This window comes from Ochotona curzoniae, unplaced genomic scaffold (genome assembly GCF_017591425.1).
Source record: "Ochotona curzoniae isolate NIBS_2020 unplaced genomic scaffold, NIBS_Ocur_1.0 scaffold_3208, whole genome shotgun sequence".
NCBI classification, from domain to species: Eukaryota; Metazoa; Chordata; class Mammalia; order Lagomorpha; family Ochotonidae; genus Ochotona; species Ochotona curzoniae.
Genome location: NW_024467106.1, coordinates 10,213,296 through 10,233,450, shown reverse-complemented (window position 1 = coordinate 10,233,450; position 20,155 = coordinate 10,213,296). Strand labels below are relative to the sequence as shown.

General features: G+C 41.3%; 2 protein-coding genes across 5 annotated transcripts in view; both read right to left on the bottom strand.

Annotated features, from left to right (window-relative positions):
- Nucleotides 1-471: 471 nt before the first annotated feature.
- On the bottom strand, nt 472-19,256 carry LOC121144647 (N-acetyllactosaminide alpha-1,3-galactosyltransferase-like). Of its 4 annotated transcripts, none has more exons than XM_040962995.1 (5): nt 19,186-19,256; nt 16,877-16,909; nt 13,812-13,862; nt 7,509-7,643; nt 472-1,690 (listed from the first exon to the last, which is right to left on the bottom strand). In XM_040962995.1, the coding sequence occupies exons 1-5, from the start codon at nt 19,230-19,232 to the stop codon at nt 997-999; spliced, it is 960 nt and encodes a 319-aa protein (XP_040818929.1). In that variant the 5' UTR covers nt 19,233-19,256; the 3' UTR covers nt 472-996. The 4 variants fall into 4 exon arrangements, with proteins under 4 accessions (XP_040818929.1, XP_040818928.1, XP_040818927.1 ...); XM_040962994.1 differs by lacking the exon at nt 19,186-19,256 and adding an exon at nt 17,662-17,738; XM_040962993.1 differs by lacking the exons at nt 16,877-16,909; nt 19,186-19,256 and having other exon boundaries at nt 13,812-14,320.
- The window catches only part of GGTA1 (glycoprotein alpha-galactosyltransferase 1 (inactive)), an 80,468-nt gene continuing 72,768 nt past the window's right edge, over nt 12,456-20,155 (bottom strand). Inside the window, exons 9-12 of the transcript XR_005881904.1 lie at nt 19,186-19,413; nt 17,662-17,744; nt 16,877-16,909; nt 12,456-13,862 (exon numbers count right to left, since the gene is read on the bottom strand). The gene's annotated coding sequence lies outside the window, so the exon portion shown is untranslated. The remainder of the gene's footprint in view (nt 13,863-16,876; nt 16,910-17,661; nt 17,745-19,185; nt 19,414-20,155) is intronic.

Sequence of the window (20,155 nt, the reverse complement as noted above, 5' to 3'; positions counted from 1 at the left end):
ATCCAGCTCCCTGCTAAGGTGCCTGGGAAAGCACAGAAGAGTGCTTAAATCCCTGCAGCCACGTGGGAGACTGCAGAGAAGCTCCAGGCTCCTGGTGTCAGTCTGGCCTAGCCCCAGCCTTTGCAACCATTTGGGGAGCGAACCAGTAGATGGAAGAACTCTCTCTGTCTCTGTGTCTCCATCTCTCTTTTTCTGTATCTCTGCCTTTCAAATACATTTTTTAAATCCTAGAATATAAATAAATAAATTCCCACTGTTTAACTATTTACCTAGAATATTAGCTTTTGCTTTTCTAACTGGACCCTGACTATTGATAAAATGTGTATGTGTGTGTATTTGTGTATGTGATATGTCAATTTGTACAAAACATTTAAGTGTGCATATTCATATAATATGTATATAGAGAACCATAAAATTAATATGGAGGGATAGGTTTTCAAAAGGAGACTAAAAGAGAAGCTTTCAAATTTCTCCCATTACATTTTTATTTTCTTTTCATTGCTTTTTATAACAGTTTGTACTTGGAAATTATATTGCTCTCCTTTAATGACTCTGAGTTTTCCTAAATAGCTGTAGGCCTGTCTGGTGGTGGTCTTCATATCCTCAAAGTTTGATAGATAGGGCATATTTAGTTTGGTTGCGAGAATCCTTCTTCTCCCATGCCTTCACATAACTCCTTTCCTGAAGTATTATAACAAATTTTGATCCTTTAAAATATTTCTGGCTTCCTCTTCTGGTAGCAGAAGCCATTTTGTTCACTGTAACCTACTGTTTCTTCAACATTGACACAAAATATAAATTATTAAATCTCTAGATGATTTATATAAACTCATTCTGCAACTCTTGTATCCCATGTTACGTGACCAAAAATGATGTTGGTAGGCTTGCCATTTTGTTAGCGATATCTTAGTGGTAAAAGTTGTCAAGTGCTAATTTTCTACGGTATGGGGCAAAACAATGCTCTTAAGTTTGGAACAAGAAGGAAGAGCTATAAAATCATAGTTTCTGTCTAGTAAAATTATAGCTCTTCATATGCCAACCAATTTTGACAACATTAATATCAGAATTCTGTTTGAGCTGAAAATCCCAGCAGTATTCTGGGGATAAGAGTTTTGTGGGTTTATGGAGAAAAAAGTATTTGTTCAAGTGACTTTCATCATGCCATACTGCTTCAATGTTCTTCTTTTTGTCCTTCATTATTCCCTCAAAACACTGCGTGGTAATATCAAGAACCTGTGTGGGAGTGCCACCAAAAACAGCAGCATGGTAATAAAAATCCCCTTTCCCCATGGGTATGTAAGCCTCGGATGACTGATTCCGCTCATAAGGAAATGAGATGGGATTTTTCCGATACCAGTAAGTGTGTAGCTGAGCTACCGACTCTCCCAGAGTCTCCAACCCGTAATTGTTTTGGAAGTACTGATCCACATCCATGCAGAAGAGGAAGTCAACTTCATACTGGATGTGGTCAACAATATGGTCGCTGATGATCTTCATGCGCATCATACTGATATCTTGCCATCGCGGCTCTCGTTTAATTTCAAAAACTTTGAAGGTGCGGAAGCGACTCAGGTATTTCAGCGGCATCCTGGAGAAGTCATCTAGCATCACATAAATTATGACTCTCTGGCCAACCATAAAATACTCATCAGCTGACATCAGAAAGTCAGCCAAATAGTAATCCAAATATCTGTGAAGTAAATAAGAAGTCAGTAAGTTCATCATCTTATATTTTAGTGGGTCATACAATGTTTAAATTAGATTAGCTCGAGCCTATCCAACAATGCTACTAAGCAACAAAATATTAGATATGCTTTTCGAGTTTCATGTAAGTGGTGCAGGAGAGCATGAGATTATCTGTCTTTCCTCTCTTTCATTGGAACAGAACTGGAGTTCCTCACAGGCATGGAACTTGGGGTCCAGAAACTGAGCAGACCCCAATCCAGACTGATAAACAAGAGTTTTTAGTGATCAGAGCAATGGGCACTTGCTCTGTGGGTTGCAAGAAAGATTGTGGATCTTTGCTGGGAGTGTGTGTCGCCTGTGGCTAGTTTTTTAAATAGGAAGTTCTGCATTTGGTATCAGAAGTAACATAATCAGTACTTTACTATTTCTATTGTTTCAAATATTTTGTCTTGTGGCCCTTTTATGGTGCTGGAGTAGTTAGTTCTGAAAAATAAAACTTCCTCATTTCTAGTCTCAGAAGCCAATTAAAGAGTCTTAGAATAATAAACAGCCTCAGGAAACTCCAAAAGGGAATAGGCAGTAACACATGGCTCGGCATCAAATCATGTTTATGTAATCCTTAAGAATTTAAGTTCTGGGGCCCGGCGCAATAGTGTAGTGGTTAAAGTCCTCATCTTGAACACGCCAGGATCCCATATGGTTACTGGTTCTAATCCCGGCAGCCCTGCTTCCCATCCAGCTCCCTGCTTGTGGCCTGGGAAAGCAGTTGAGGACAGCCCAAAGCCTGCATGCACATGGGAGACCCGGAAGAAGCTCCTGGCTTCAAATTGGCTCAGCTCCAGCCGTTGTGGTCACTTGGGGAGTGAACCATTGGACGGAAAATCTTCCTCTCTGTCTCTCCTCCTCTCTGTATATCTGCCTTTCCAATAAAAATAATAAGTAAATCTTTTTTAAAAAAAGAATTGAAGTTCTGGGCCCGGCGCAATAGCATCGGGGAAAGCAGTTGAGGACAGCCCGAAGCCTCGGGATGCTGCACAGGGAAACCTGGAAGAAGCTCCTGGCTCCTGGCTTCACCTCAGCTGAGCTCGGGCCATTGTGCTCACTTGGGAGTGAATCAGTGAAAGGAAGCACCTTCTCTCTGTAAATCTGCCTTTCCAATAAAAAATAAATCTTTTTTGAAAACATCTGAAGTTTTAGGTAAATTATGAAAAATATTACCAAAATATTGTGTTTTGGAGGCTGAGGCTGACAACTCAAACCCAAAGATGTCCAGTTTTTCTATGTTTCTTTTAAGGTAAATGCTTTTGTGTTATGTTTCAGAAATTTTTCGTCATTAAGGTAATGAAAACATTCTATTTTTTTCTTCTATTAGCTTACTGATTCATACTTCATACATTCTTACTTACTGATTTAAACCTGCCATACGTTCAAATCCATTTTATATGGCATAAACTTTTTAATTATTTTAGCTAAATATGTTTATAGGGTACAGTGTGATAAGTCAACATATGGAATTCTGTGTGCGAAGATCAAGACAGGGTAGTTAGCCTTTCCACCTGTTCAAATGTTAAACCTATCTCTTGCTCCATCGTTTTACATCCAGCTCCCTACAGCGCTCCGCGGTTCTGCCCGCACCGCCCGGCACGCCAACAGCCTGCAGCCGACCGCCCCGCCGTGGCCATGAAGGGAAAGGGCACAAGCTAGATGGCAAATTGGTAGACCCGAAAAGGGCCAAAGCTCTAAAAGGGAAAGAGCCCCCTGAGAAGGTTTTTTAGGTGGATTGAGGCCAAACACTTTGGAAGAGCAAATTATAGAATATTTTGGAGCCTTTGGAGAGACTGAAAACGGTAAACTTCCCATGAATACAAAAACAAATCAAAGAGGAGGATTTTGTTTTATCACCATACACAGATGAAAAACCGGTAAAGAAATTATTCGAAAGTAGATATCATCAAATTGGTTCTGGGAAGTGTGAAATCAAAGTGGCACAACCCAGAAAGGTCTAGAAGCAGCAACCAAAAGGAGGAGGAGGAGCTGCGTGGGGTCGTGGCCGAGGTCAAGGCCAAAACTGGAACCAAGGATTTAAAACTATTATGATATTAAGGATATGGAAATTACAATATTGCTTATAGTGGTGCTCAAAACTATAGTGGCTATGGCAGATATGAGTATTCTGGGTGTAACTATGGGACCTATGGATATGGACAGGGATATGCAGGCCACAGTGGCCACCAGAGCAATTAGGGCAAGGTATCTTGAGGGGGTGGCCATCAGCAAAACAATTGCCAACCGTACATACTAAAGGAGGACTGGGGAGGGAACAGGAGATACTAAAGAAACCCATCTTGCAAGAGGACATTGAAGATTGATCTTCTGTTGATCTAAGATGATTATTTTGTACAAGACACAAATGTGTCCAACTGTGAAGAGCCACCAGTTAGCTTCCTTTGCTTTTACTTTGTCTTTTGCTATGTGTTAAGACTCGATATGAATTTGTTTTTATACAGATTTTATTTGTATGATTTCTTGTTAAACATCAAATAAAAGCTTCCTTATGTTATTGTTCTGTAAGATGTACTTTTAAATAAGCAATAACTAAAGCAGTTTATTTTTTGGAGCATATTGGTCTGAAAGGATAAGGAGTCTCAGTGGTCCTTGATGAATAACCCAACCAGCGTCACCCTGCCACCCAGGTTTGTGGGCGCACCCTGTGCTCTCCTGGGCTTTATTTTCCCAATTGTTTGAGGCTTCTACCACACCCTTGAGGAATCTTTAATCTCTGGTTATCTGGAGGTTATACAAGCATTAATAATGGGATTTGCTGTAACCTTTCTAATAGGCCCCGTGTCTTGTAGATTGTGTTTTCCAGGAAATTTTTTTTTTCACAACACAAAACTTGTTGATGTAATGGCTGCTGTTTGCTTTGATTCTATCTCTGGGAAATAGTTTATGATTTTCTAATTACTTAAGAGTTCATTGGCAGTCTGCCTGCAAAAGCTTGCACTAATCGTAATACCCTGACTCTAAGATCTTTTGATTTTAAAAACATCTCCAGATAAGTGCAGGAAATAGTACTGTAAAACCAGCAGGAGCTCTGATTTAATGGAACATTGGAAATAGTGGCAGAACATCTGTGTTCAGTCGGCAAGCTGCAGCTCCCACTTGTTTATGCAAGGGCCGAGTATGTGCTGGGCAGCACCAGGCTGGACTGGAACACCCATTGGTTCCAGTGAAATACAGGGCTGAAAACAGAATCAACCCAGCGATCGCAACCACCAGCTGATTAGGGCCATGGACTGAGCCGGGCCCTGTACTTGGTAGTATATACAAGAATCTGGTCCGAGAACACCTCAGACAAAGTTTCTTTGGAGATTTCCCCAATCAAAATGCTGGACTCAGAACCCTAAGAAAAGAGAGAAGACAGAACAGGTCAACCAACTATCTCAGCTATATCTTAGCAGTGAAATACGGGGCAAACAGAGACTCTATGATGGACTATGTCAACCAGTGGATTCTTCACAGACGTCATACTGCTTTGAGTGGCAAGATTGGCAGCAATTTATAACTGGTGAACTATCAAAACCACTTGAGCAAGAACCTCGGAGCATGCCCTACATGCAGGACCTGGGGAGAGTGGGAAATTGGGTGGGCGTTCTCCCTTCATACCCGCTTTTAAACATGAAGGAAACAATATGGAAATAATAGTCTTACTCACTTTCCTATAGCCCTTGAACCTTTTTACCCCAATTAACTATGTAAGGATTGTCAAAAATATAAAAAAAAAATTTTAAAAACAACAACAAAAATTTGATGCCTGCAACCTTGTTCAATGATGTTTGCATTTGCGGGGCTACGGTGGTCTTGGCCTCGTTTTGTTCCTGTTTGGTGCTCTGACCTTGGGCCTTGGCCAAGTACCACTGTTCTGTTTATGATCTTGACGATTTAGAAGAATCCTGGCCAGGTATTCTATACCATGTCATCTATTTTATTTTTTTCAAAGGTTTGTCAATTTTGTTCTCATTTTTAAAAATCAATTTTTGGTTTCATTATTTTAATTTCTACTTATTTTTGAATCTTTAAAAATATATTTTTTTATTTGAAAGGCAGATTTTTACGAAGAGAGACAGAAAGACCTTCCACTTGCTAGTTCACTCCCCAGATGACTGCAACTGATCTGAAACTAGGAGTTCCTTCTTCCCCCCTGCCCCTGCACATGCGTTCAGGGGCCCAAGGGCTAGGGCAAATCTCTGCTGCTTTCCCAGGCCACAAATGGAGAGCAGGATTGGAAGTGGAGCAGCCAGGACATGAGCCAGCCTGCCAGATTAGCAGGTAATGCCACCACATCAGTGCCTTGAATTTTTTTTTTTAATTGCTTTTTTTTTCTAGTTCCTTTTCTATTTTTTTGTGTTGAAAAAATTTGGTTTGGGGCCTGGCACAGTAGCCTAGTGGCTAAAGTCCTCACCTTGCTTACACCGGGATCCAGTATGGGCATCAGTTCTAATTCCGGCAGCTCCACTTCCCATCCAGCTCCCTGCTTGTGGCCTGGAAAATCAGTAGATGAAGGCTCAAAGCCTTGGGACCTGCACTGGTGTGGGAGACCCGGGAGAGGCTCCTGGCTCCTGGTTTCAGTTTGGCACAGCTCTGGCCATTACTGCCACTTGAGGAGTGAATCAGTGGAATGAAGATCTTCCTCTCTGTCTCTCCTTTCCTCTGTATATCTCACTTTCCAATAAAACTAAAATAAATACTTTTAAAAATTTAGTGTTTTAACAGATGCAATGCAATTTGTAGGTGCAATTATAAAAATGTAATGATATTCCTGTCTTCCTTCTTCCCGCCTTCTAACCCTCTTTCCTTCTCACTTTCTCATTTTTTTCCAGTTTTTGAGATAATATTTTAAATGTATATCACCATAAAAAATGCTTGATACTTCACAAGTCAAGAGCAAGAAGACCTTAGTTTAATGGGAACTCAGTGGCTGTAAACAATATTGAACAAGAAAATGACCATTTCACTCATACAGTAAATTTTAAAATAATCACAGATGATTAAGACTATAGTAATGTAACATTCTTAACCATTAATTTGACAAAGGTTTAAAACGAAGTTTTACAAACCTACATTTGCAGGGCCAGCACAGTGGCTTAGCAAGTTACCCTCCACCTGCAGTGCTGGCCACCTTATGGGTGCCAGTTTGTGTCCCAGATGCTGCACTTATGGTCCAGCTCCCTGCTTACGCAAGGGAAAGTCCATCACCATGGTTTTAATCTTCCATTTGAATTAGGTATGAGCTTTTGTTTTAAAATCACTGGGAGATTTTCTGCATTTGTCTTTTTTTTTTTTTTTGTACAATTATTGATAGAAAACACAGCCTGTTAAGATTATGCTGCGTATTCCTGTGTACACTGAACCACTTGGGAGGGGCCGCTGTGCACCGTGCAGTAAGTTTATATGAAAGCAGTTTATGACATGACGAAAGTACAAAAGGGTGCGACCACTTTTGAGCTATTCCAGGGTAAAGACAATGGAGACTTGCTGGAAGAGACAAAAATGTGTGTAGAAACAAAAGCTATTTAAAATTGTTGCAAGCAGACCCAGGAAAGTGAAACTGGAAGAGGATTATAAAATAGATAAAAGAAGCTGAGATATTGGGAATTTGTTTTTTTGACTGGCTCAACTGGGTGGTGATATTTAGAATGATGTCAGGAATTGATCTTGAGAGCATAAACGTTAAATGAAGTTATGAGATGCCTCGGTAGACTGCCTCCCATTTTCTACAGCCAATAGCTCGAGGGTAAAGGACGTTTGACATCATTACCTACCTTCCCACAGCAAACACAATCAACCCCACAGTAATTTTATGTTCTGCGTAGTAATTTTCCAAGACGGACTCATTGTAAGTGTTATGCCACACAATAGGAGCTGACCATGTGGTCATGGTCATGTTCATGTGTGACCTGAAATAAAGACATAACATTTTTAGGCAAAATATATTACAATGAAGCAGCAGGAGATATTACTAATGCATAAAGTCTGATGTCAGATTGAAGCATTTCCTTACACCTAAGCCAAAATCTTATTAGCTATGTTAAGTTGAAGAGGCAGTACAATAGAAACATCTAGAATATTAAAAAAAAAAAAAAGAATTTGTATCATTTGTATTATGATCGCAGTATATTTGAGGACACAGACTTAAAATTATCCCAAAATCTAGTCCAAATTTCCTGTTCTTGCTTTTCCTGATGATTATTTTCAAAGACCATATTTTTAAAACTGAGTTTCTTGGGGCTGGCATTGTGGCATAATGGGTAGAGCCATGCCTGCGGTACCAACATGCCATATGGGCACTGCTTTGAGTTCTGGCCGCTGCAGTTCTGTTCCAGCTCCCTGCTGATGAGCCAGGAGAGCAGTGGAAGATGAGCCAAGTGCTTGGGCCTCTGCGCTCGGGTTCCAAGCTCTCCTGGCTTTGGCCTGGTCCAGCCCTAGCCACTGCAGCCATTTGAGTGAGTGAACCAGTAGGTAGAAGAGTCTCTCTCTTTCTCTCTTTGTAACTCTGATTTTCAAATAAATGAATCTTTAAAAGAAGAAGAAAAAAAAAACGCACACATATGCCCAGGGCAGGATCCATGCAAAGAAACACGTGAAGGGACGACTAGCTCTCACCTCTAGCTGATATTTACACTCAGTGTAAACAGGAAATTAAGGCAAGGGCAGAGTTGTAAACAGCCAGGCTAAGCATTCAGGGAGGGTCCTGACACAGAACCAGGCTGTGTAGACTCAGAGGATTTCCCTCTCTGCCTCCTCTGTGACTCTCTCATCTGACTCCTCTTCCTCATTTTTCCTTCCTAGCCTCCTTACCCTATCTACCTCCTCCATTATCTTTTTCAGTATCACCTCCCATTCTCAAGAGTTTAATGAAATGTCTCATCAACCACCAGTCATAATTAAAAGGAACAAAAATCTCAGAAATCAAAAAGATAACACAGCCTTCCAAAAAAGAGTTTAGGGTAGCACTATACAAGCAAAACTGGAAATCAACACCTAAAAAATTCTGAGGAGGATAAAGTGTGATTTCTAAAATTTAAAAAAAAAAAATGATTCACAGACTGACCAACTTACACCATTCAAAATGTTTTTCTTAAGATTATTTATTTGAGGGCCCGGCGCAATGGCGTAGTGGCTAAAGTCCTCGCCTTGCACACCTGGGGATCCCATATGGTCACTGGTTCTAATCCCGGCAGCCCTACATCCCATCCAGCTCCTGCTTGTGGCCTGGGAGAGCAGACGAGGATGGCCCAAAGCTTTGGGACCCTGCACCCGTGTGGGAGACCTGGAGGAAGAGCTCCAGGCTCCTGGCTTCAGATTGGCTCAGCTCCAGCCGTTGCAGTTACTTGGGGAGTGAACCATCCTATGGAAGATCTTCCTCTGTCTCTCCTCCTCTCTGAATATCCACCTTTCCAATAAAAATAAATAAATCTTTAAAAAAAAAGATTATTTATTTGAAAGGCAGAATCAGTCTCTCTCTCTCTCTCTCTCTCTCTCTCTCTCTCACACACACACACACACACACACACACACACACACACACACACACACAACAAAAGAGCTCTTTCATAGCCATAATGGTTATGACTGATCCAGGAAAAAGCCCAGGTTTCTCACATGGATTATCTTCTGCTACCTTCCCAGGCACATGAGCGTGGAGCCGGAACCTGTGGCCAGAGCTAGGCTGGTGTGAAGCCAGGAGCTGCTTCCGAGTGTCCCAGGTGGATGCAACAGGAACCCAAGGACATGGACCATCTTTTGCTGCTTTCCTAGGCTATTAGTAGGAAGCTGGGTGGGAAGTGGGGCAGCCAGGACTTGAAATGGCGCCCATGTAGTGAAAGGTTAACCTACTGTGCCTCAGGGCCAACCCCAAATGTTTGCTTGTTTGTTTTTGTTAATAATTAATTAATTAAAAATTTTTGTTTTTTGACAAAAATTGATGAGGCATAAAAAGTATGAGTCATTTACAGAAAAAAAAAAAAATTAACAGAAATTGTCCAAAAGAAGGGACAAGGACTAGATGAGAACTCCAAATAAATTATTTTAAATAACTATAAAGAACTAAATGGAGAATGGAATATATTTGAAACAAAAAATGATAGCTCAACAAATGGAAAATATCAATAAAGAAATGAAAAAGAGTTAAGAAGTCTGACAACTGAAATGAAAACTGACAGAGTTTCAACAGAAGATGTGAACAGGTGGGAAAAATCAGAACCACACACGTGATACAGTCCCAGATACACAGGGGACATTCTGTAGGTTAGATCATTTGCTAGATTATAAAATAAATCTCAATTAACTTTAAGCAGATTGGAAGCTAACAAAATGTCTTCTCCATGATCGCACAATTAGATTAAACACCAACAGCAGAGAACCTGAAAAAGACACAGTGTGTGGGAATTCTTTGCAGTTTTAGGGAACTGGGGTCTTCTTCCTACTTTTAGCTTGTTCAAAGTCATGGTTTGTGGCGAGTGAAGCCTATACATATAGCATGAGTTAAAACTGTGACTCAGCGAAAACATGAAGAGGAAGAGATGTGGTTGGGGAGGAGACAGAGAATGAAGAAAGTGCGGTTGACTTCTTGCAACTGTATTCGTGGAATGCATAAAATCTGCTCTCTTTACAGTAACAAAAAAAAAGTTAAAGAAATCAAATAACTCGTGAGTCAAAGAGAAAATCACAAGAAAATTAGAAAATACACTGAAATGAACGTTAATTGAAAACGCAACATACCAAAAGTTATGATTTACAATGAAAAGTAAACCCCCACATTAAAAAAATGAAGAAAACATAAATTAAAATAATTTTTTAAAGTTTACAAAAAAGCATTCACTAACTGTTAAAGGAAACCACAATGTATTGTCGAGATAAAACACACACATGTAAACATGTCATGTACTGAAACTGTACTCATTGCAGTTTAAGTTGTATTTTTTACAGCAGTTCCATCTATAGTAATTTCATGTACGTGCCCAAGAGAATGGAAAATAGATGTCAAATGAAAACTTTTACATGAATATTTAGCATTATGTGTAAGAGACAAAGAAAATGGAAATGACCTAATGTCCATTCACTGATGAATAGGCGTGTGCAATGTCCATATCATGGAATGTTATTCAGCTATAACAAACAATGGAGTGGAGCTGAAGCCATGGGTCAACATACTAATCCTCCACTTTCAAGCACCAGCATCCCATATAGGCACCAGTTTTGAGTCACAGATGCTTGGAAAGAAGCAGAGCATGGGCTGAGGTCCTTGGGTCCCTGAACCCATGTGTGAGACCCTGAAGAGGCTCCTGGATCTTGGCTTCAGATCAGCTCAGCTTTGGCTGTTGCAGCCATTCAAGGAGTAAACCAGTAGATGGAAGATCTTTCTGTTTCTCCTTCTCTCTGGAAATCTGCCTTTCCAATAAAAATAAGTAAATCTTAAAAAAAAAAAAAAGTAATGAAGTATAAATACATTCCATGCCTGTGTGGACCCTGCAAGTATACTAAGTAAAAGAACCAAACACAAGGGCTAGTGCTACATTCTGTTCATATGAGATGTTCAGAATGAGCAAATTCACAGAGAAACAAAGTAGAGTCATGTTTGTCAGTGGCTGGGCAAAGAGAGGGCTGGGGGTGACTGCTCAATCGTTGTAAGATTCCTTTTTCTTTTTGGTATGGCAATGGTGCTCTAGCCTTAGACTGTGATGATAGTTGCACAAAATTGTAAGCATATTAAAACCCACTTAATTGTATCATTTAAATAGTGAATATGATGTTCTGTGAATTTCATTCCCAATTTTAAAAATGTGAGCTACAAAGAAAACGTACCATAATATATATAGCTGACAATGAAATTGTGCCTTAAACACTCAAAACCTCCTTCAAGTATGTAAGACCAAAAAAAAAAAAAAATCCAATAGAAAATTTTAAAAAGTGATTTGAATTGACACTTACAAAACGGCCACTATTTGGACCCAGCGCGATAGCTTATTGTCCAAGCCTTGCATCGTATACAGGCACCGGTTCCTGTCCTGGCTGCTCCACTTCCCTTCCAGCTCCCTGTTTATGGCCTGGGAAATCAGCAGAGGATTTTCAACGACTTTGGGACCCTGCATCCACATGGGAGACCCAGGAGAAGTCCTGGCTCCTGGCTTTGGATAGGCTCAACTCCAGCTGTTGCAGCCACTTGGGGATTGAACCAGCAGACTGAAGATCTTTCTCTCTGACTCTCCTTTTCTCTGTAAATCTGCCTTCCAATACAAACAAATATATCTTTTAAAAAATTGTGGGGAGGGATATTTTCTTGTGAAAGGTGTTCAGTTTTAAGAAAAAAAAAAAAAAGCAATTAGGAGGGGCCCAACACCATAGCCTAGTGACTAAAGTCCTCACCTTGCACGCGCTGGGATCTCTTATGGGCTCGGTTCTAATCCTGACAGCCCCGCTTCCCATCCAGTTCCTTGCTTGTGGTCTGGGAAAGCAGTCAAGGACGACCCAAAGCTTTGGGACCCTGCATCCTCGTGGGAGACCTGGAAGTGGCTCCTGGCTCCTGACTTCTGATCGGCACAGCACTGGCCGTTGTGGTCACTTGGGGAGTGAATCATTGGACGGAAGATCTTCCTCTCTGTCTCTCCTCCTCTCTGTATATCTGACTTTACAATAAAAGTAAATTAAAAAAAAAAAAAGCAATAGGAATTTAAGTATATCAGTAGCCTATTTGGAATCTATTTAGGTGATTATACGGATTTCTCCTTTGTGCAATTGTGTGAAAAATCGTCACCTTAAGTAAGGGGGATCTGCCCTGCTTGTCCTGTGAGGGAGCGAGCATGTCAGGCTGTTGTCTTCATGAGTAAACCTGCACCCGAGACTGCTGCATCAGCTTGGAGTTGAGACTGCTGCTTCTCCTTTGCCAGCTGGAGCCTTGGCAGGCTATTTCCTCCATGCGAGGACCATTGCAAGGCGGAGGGAAGAGGAAGAAACACTCTTTCCTGTTTTGTGTGGGTTTCTTGTGTGCTTCCTGTGCCGGGAAGTCCTATCTCAGCAACACTTCTTCACCCCCAATACTATCAAATGCCTAGTAGAGCAACAGTTGAAGTCGATTTTCAGTTTTTCTAACGCCCTCAAGACCAGCCTCGTGGTACCCCTCCGTAGAGGTGCTGCTTCCCAGCACGAGCTGCCCGCACAAAGGTTGGAGACAGCAGCACCAGCTGAGCAGCAGCCGACCTCAAGTTCCAGGAGCTTCCTCTCTGGGTTAAATAATTCCAGATTCTTCCTTTTAGCCCTCAGCCCCAGGGGAAATAGTTCCCATAGCTGTTTATCTCCGTGATACCTTAAAGTTCTCTGCAGGCTTCCCTCCCTTGTTGATCACTGTACTGCAGTCACGTGCTATTCACATGAGAGTGGTCTCTTACAATTGCATCCCCTCATGACATCATAGCCATCTGTGTGTAAGCACACTGAGCTGTTCCAACAATGCCAAATCATCCTAATGAGGCGGTTTCCAGAATGCATCCTTGCCACTACACGATGCATAATTGTAATGAATAATTCGTCATGTAAGTGGTGGTCTTTCTGTGCCCTGATTAGTCTCTGACAAAGGTTATGATGTCATGAGAGGATGAGACAGACACCAGCCACGATCTTGAATAATGATCGTAGCCTGAGTGTCTCCTTTCACAGTTTTAATTAGGGAAATGCGTTAACGCCCAGGGCGTGAGGGTAGAAGTTGGGTGGGTAGAGGCAGCAAGTGGAAGTCGAGGGGCCAGAGAAAAGGTGCTGTTAAAAGCATGAAGTACACAGACATCCCAACTGCCCCCTTTGGGCTCCAGCTCTCTCTCACACAAAAACAACCAACCAAACAATCTCAAGTGCACCCTCACATTTTGGACCTGTTGTTATTCTAGAACCTTTGAGCTGATGTGACTTAAACTCTCATGGAAGATGAGTCCAAATGTCTGATCCCATGGGTTAACCACCACCTAATTCTTTTTTAAGGATGTAATCAAAGATCCATCTCTTCTCCAATATTTAGAATGCCAGCTTGGTAGTGTTGCCATCTGTTCACCTCTTACGTGCAAGATTTGGATTCTTACATAGGATAGAACCAGTCCGAAGGCTGTAACTTAGGCTGAGTTTTCAGATACCTAGAAGGAAAATAATGCCAAGAGTTACACCATATCTGCCAGAACCAGAGTTTGAGGTAACTGTCTATAAAATCACTTAATGATTTACATGGTGCATTAAGATGCAGCAAAATGAAAAATGAGAGTGAAACAATAAGAAAAACAATGATGAGCTTTGATGCTGGTGGCATGAAAAAAATCATAATTTGTAATTTTAGCTCAACTCTCTGTGCTGCTGGAAATCTTTATCTCCTTTGTTCTCATTCTTCTAACTCACAGAGAAAATAAACATCAGAGGAAAGCTCCCTCAACTTTGGGCCACCTCATCTGCAGATTTACCCATAGCACTGAACATCGTCTTTTCTTTCACGATGGAAATTTATCCCTACTTTCTCTCTAAGGTTAGCCTTAAATATCCTGTTCTCTTAGGAGCCCAGATTTGACAATTAGCCTCAGATGGGTTTCTCCTAGTTCACAATTTTATCGTTTGATACTTTCCATTGGTACTTTTCTTTAAAATTTTTTTTTAAATTGTAAAGGCAGATCTACAGAGAGAAGGAAAGACAGAAAGATCTTCTATCTGCTGGTTTCCTCCCCAAATGACTGCCACACCTGGGGCTAAGCTGATCCAAAGCCAAGAGCTAGGAGCTTCCTCTGAGCCTCCCACGTGGGTGTGGAGTTCCAAGGCTTTGGGCCATCCTCTAATACCCTCCTCCCAGACCACGTAAGCAGGGAGCTGGATGGGAAATGGGGCAGCCAGGACATAAACAAGACCCTATAAGATCCTGGTGCTTGCAAGGTGAGGATTTAGCCATTGAGCCATCACACCGGGACCCCTCTGGTACTTTTCTGTGATTTCAAATGTTTATATACAATCCAGATTTCTCCCATGAACTCAGACTTAGACACTAAAACTATGTTCTCAAGTCCTCTGCTTGACTATTAAACAGCCAACACAAAATGAAGATGTTGAATGTTAAAGTCATCATCCCTCCTTCTCAGACCTTCATTAGCTCATGGATCTATCTGCACTGACAAGATAAAAACACAGAATCATTCCATACTCAGAGATGTAAGTGGAAAGAAGCAGTTCTGCCTGTATCCTCCTTTTCCTCTTTGCTGTTATGCTCAAATGGCACACTATCTATAAGGCGCTTTTGTGGCTAAATTAATGGAGGAACTGGACAACTACGGAGACTGTCGTTGTCTGTGTGTACACAGGAGTAGCTGCAATGTCAAGGATGTGACTGAAATATGGCATTGGGACAAGCATTTAGCTTAGTAATGATTCAGATGCCTGTTGGAGGCCCATGTCCACATTGCAGCTCATGGAGTCGATGCCTGCCTCCAGTTCCTGCTTCCAGCTTCCTGCTAATGCAGACCTAGAAAGTAGCAGTGCTGACTTGAGCAGTTTAGTTCCCACTGCCATCCGGCTTCCCCTCCCCACCCTGTCTACCCTTCCTGCTGCTGCACATGAAATCTCTCCCTTTTGCTGTTTCTCTCACTCTTTACTTCATCCCTCTCCCTCTCCTGCCTCTCACTATCAATTTTAAAAGTTAATTTTTTTTTAAAGATTTATTTTTATTATTTTTTATTGGAAAGGTGGATATACAGAGAGGAGAGACAGAGAGGAAGATCTTCCGTCCGATGATTCACTCCCCAAGTGAGCGCAACGGGTCGATACTATGCCGATCCGAAGCCAGGAGCCTCTTCCGGGTCTCCCACGCGGGTGCAGGGTCCCAAAGCTTTGGGCCGTCCTCCACTGCCTTCCCGGGCCACGGGCAGGGAGCTGGAAGGGAAGCGGGGCTGCCGGGATTAGAACCAGCGCCCATATGGGATCCCGGGCGTGCAAGGCGAGGACTTAACCACTTGCGCCACCGCGCCGGGCCCTTAAAAGTTAATTTTTTAAAAAAAGAATTTATTTTTATTTGAAAGGCAAATTTTTTTTATATATATAGAGAGAGAAGGAGAGACTAGACAGAGATGTGTTCCATCCAGTGGTTCACTTCCCAAATGGCCTCAATGGCTAGAGCTGAGCTAATCCAAAACTGGAGATCAGGAGTTTCTTCCAGATCTCCAACACAGGTGCCAGGTGCAGGGCCCCAAGGCCTTGGGTTATCCTCTGCTGCTTTTCCAGGTCATAAAGAGCTGGATTAGAAAAGAAGCAAGCTGGGCCCAGCACAATGGCCCAGCGGCTAAATCCTCGCCTTGCATGAGCTGGTATTCCATAGGGGTATCAGTTCATGTCCCAGCTGCTCCACTTCCCATCCAGCTCCCAGCTTGTGGCTTGGGAAAGCATTGGAAGATGGCCTTGCCTATGCCAAAACTCCCTGTTGTGGCCTGGGAAAGCAGTTGAGGGGGCCCACAGCATTGGGACCCTGTATCCACGTGGGAGATCCAGAAGAAGCTCCTGGCTAATGGTTTCAGATTAGCTCAACTCAGGCTGTTGCAGCCACTTGGGGAGTGAACCAGTGGATAGAAGATGTTTCTCTCTACTCCTCTCTGTGAATCTGCCTTTCCAATAAAAATAAATTAGTTTTTTTAAAAAAGGAATGTGAGGATGTTGTGAATGATAGGATCATTGAGATACCAGGTCTCCTGGTCGCAATAAAGATCAGAAAGCAAAGTTGTTCTTCACTGCGTAGGTTCCCATGAGTCTTGCCCTCTCTCTAGGAATGTTTTTCTCCACACGTTGTGATGATGCCGTCTTACAGGTAGCATGTTATGATCACAATCTCCTGAGAATGTTTTAGCCTAGTCCTTATTCCTGTGTGTTTGCCCAGCACTTTAGTTCCCAAAGCTACTGGGGACTGGTTTTGCCTCCTGGTGATGTTTGATCACTTCTCACTCCCTCTATCAGAGCTTGACCTGCTGGTCTGTTCTTTTTTTTTTTTATTCCTAGCATTCTGACCTTAATTATCTTGCTTTGGTTTATTCTTCATGCAGGAATTAAGGACCCATGGGGACTCTAATGCCTACTAACCAGTTGTGTTATCCAAAAAGAGATCATAACATATTTGTAGATAAAGACTTACCAACACTCATACACCCTCTGTAGTTTCTTTGTGCTTAGGACAAATGAAAAATATTATGTTACTTTTAAATGCATATAAAGGGTTTCCACATATAAAATGACAAGAGCCAAGATCCATCAATCCCTTTATTTTGATACCTAATAGTACTAAGTATGTCTGAACATATACTGTGTTACCAGGTTTATTGTTGATTACAAACATACAGTAAGTAGTGAACATGATAAAAAAATAATTACAGCTAAGGACCTCATAAATTACATCTTTTCAGCAACAACATACACAGTCTAATTCTTTGAGGCACAATATACACAATCTAATTCTTTGAGATACAGATCAAAGAGATCACCAAATATCATTAGCATGATAGAAATTTACTAATTGCCAATGAAATATTTCTACTTGTCTCAAAGTTTTGGAGAGAAAATAATTGTGTATGGAACCTGAAGTCACTAGCATTAAAGATGTTTCTTAATGAGATACCAACAAAATGGCGGTTCCTCTGTAACATTTATTAACATTATATTGTCACAGCGACTGATAAGTCAACATTCTCTTCTCACATATGGGCAATAAAAACTGTTTTTAGATTGAATTAGTAACTAAGGACTTAGATGTTGAAGGCTAGTGTTATGCAGTTTTCTTAATATCATTTAAGTATATTTGTTTTTATGGAATTATTTATTATTTATTTATATATTTATCCAGGGGTTGGGTCCATCAGCTTTTAGACATACCAGATCCTTGCCAAAATCAAAATAAAGTACCCATTAAGTTTTCATAGTTACCTGAAATAATACTTCCTATACAAAGCACATAAAGACAATAAAATCAATGATGATAGAATTATTATTTTCAGTCTCATTCTTTCCTGGGAGGAAAAAGAAACAGATGGAATGAAATATTTGCAGAGCAGGCTGAGGCGAACCCTGCCTCACCATGATTTGAACACACTGACTTACAGTTAAGGCACTGCTGCTCCTTGGGTGTCTCTATGCAGTTTTATTTGAGCTAAACTTTACAAGATTTTAGAACATTAGCTGGAGAACATTTTAGGACATTAAATCGTCTTGGCTGACCTTGATGTCAACAATCCTATTACCTTCATTTGTCTTTTTACTCTATAAAGAAATGAACGGGGCCGGCATGATGCTTCAACAGGCTAGTTCTTTAGCTGAAAGCACCAGGCATCCGATATGGGCACCAGTTCTTGATTATGGCCTGGGAAAGCAGCAGAGGATGGCCTAAGGCCTTAGGACCCTGCACGTATGTGAGAGGCTGGGAAGACACTCCTGGCTCCCAGCTTCAGATTAGCTCAGCTCTGGTTGAGGCCCTTTGGGGAAGGAACCAGCAAGTTGAAGATCTTTCTGTATCTCCTTCTCTTTGTAAATCTGCCTTTCCAGTAAAAACAAATAAATTTTTATGAAGCTATGTAAAAATGGTACTTCCAAGCCTAACTTCCAGCAAGAGAGATATTTATAAAAATATTATTGCCTATTTCAATTATGAAGTTGATCATTTCAAGAAAGCTAAGTCTGACAGCAGCATAAAACCTGTGCTCCTTCTTAAAACTATTTGAATGCAAGATTGATTCACTACCTGGAGGATCAACCGTAATGTTAAGGTTATTTGTGCATTGACCTTGGATTTTTAGCCATCAAGATTATGAAACTCCTTTGTGTTATTTAATCTATCTAATAACTAGTTGCCTATTTGCAAAAAAAAAAAATAAATTGGAATAGGCTAAATATGGTTAGTGTTAAGAATAATCTCTACTGGTCCTCCTCAGTGAAAAAGACGAAGTAGGTAGATGGCTGGTCCAGAGCCACATAGAGGATATGGCAGCCCATCGGAGCCTTTAGAAGACATCTGTTACCATAGCAGAGGAAGGAGAACAGAGACATTTGGATAACTACCCCAGCCCAACAGCAAATATCTGGGCATGTGGAGATCCTAACGTGGACTATGTCAGCCAATGGACATTGAGCATGTTCCCTCATCCTTGGATTGGTGAGATCAACAGCATTTCAGAACTATCAAAACCACCTGGGCAGAGCCCTCAGAGCATACGCCACATCAGGACCCTGGATTAATATTGGGTGGCAGTTCCCCCATTCCCAAGTCCTGGGGCGGTTGGGAGGCTGTCTATGGCTTCTCCCCTGTCTTCTCCTCCCCCTCAGATACAAGAAAAAGAAATGGAAACTAGGAAACAATGATCACACTTACTTTTCTCTGACCCTCAATCCTTCCCACCCTGATCAACTACATAAACATCATCTAAAATTAAAATTGTTAAAAAGATAATCTCTTACCTTTGCTTCATAAAATTTTGAGATTCTTCACTGGTGTTTCTTAACATTTATGATACAGTAGTTTGAAAAGATATGTGGAGGAGCCTCAGAGGGCAAACAGTTTTCAAACAAAACATTGTGAGTCCCTTGGAAACTCATGACTCAGCCAGCCAGTATTGGGGCTGTGGCACTCCAGTTTGTGTTGGTTATTTCAGTCTTCTGTGAATTGTGATGTCATCAGTTTCTTTTCTGATGTTGAAGGAATTAGATAGCTGTAATCATAACAATTAAAATGCCAGTAGCGTTTCTTTATCATTACTAGGGAATTAAACGTTGTCTTATTTTAGGAAAATATAAAACTCCTTTAAGCTACTTTTCTGCTTCTCTTTTTTTAATTTACCTGTTTTTATTGGAAAGCCAGATTTACAGAGAGAAGGAGAGACAAAGATTCCACCTACTGCTTCACTTTCAAAGTGGCTGCAACAGTGGCTAAGGTCCTCTCCTTGAATGCATCAGGATCCCATATCGACGCTGATTCTAATCCTGGCAGCCCCGCTTCCCATCCAGCTCCCTGCTTGTGGCCTGGGAAAACAATCGAGGACAGCCCAAAGCCTTGGGACGCTGCACCCACATGGGAGACCTAAAGAGGCTCCTGGCTTTGAATCAGCTCGGCTCCAGCCATTGCAACCACTTGAGGAGTGAATCATCTAACAGAAGATCTTCCTCTCTGTCTCTCCTCCTCTCTGTATATCTGATTTTCCAATAAAAATTTAAAAGTAACAATAAAAAAAAAACATTTCAAGACCCCAGTGACATTCCTTATGCCCACCTGGAGTCGATGCTGTCCCTCCCTCAGAGAAACAGTATAAATTCAGAGACTTGGGAGGACTTCAACGCAGCGATAATAAAAAGTGTTTAAGGATTTAATAAGAATTTTGGCAAAAAGCAAATGAACAGTCAGGAACTCTCAACAAAACAATCAAAGCCACAA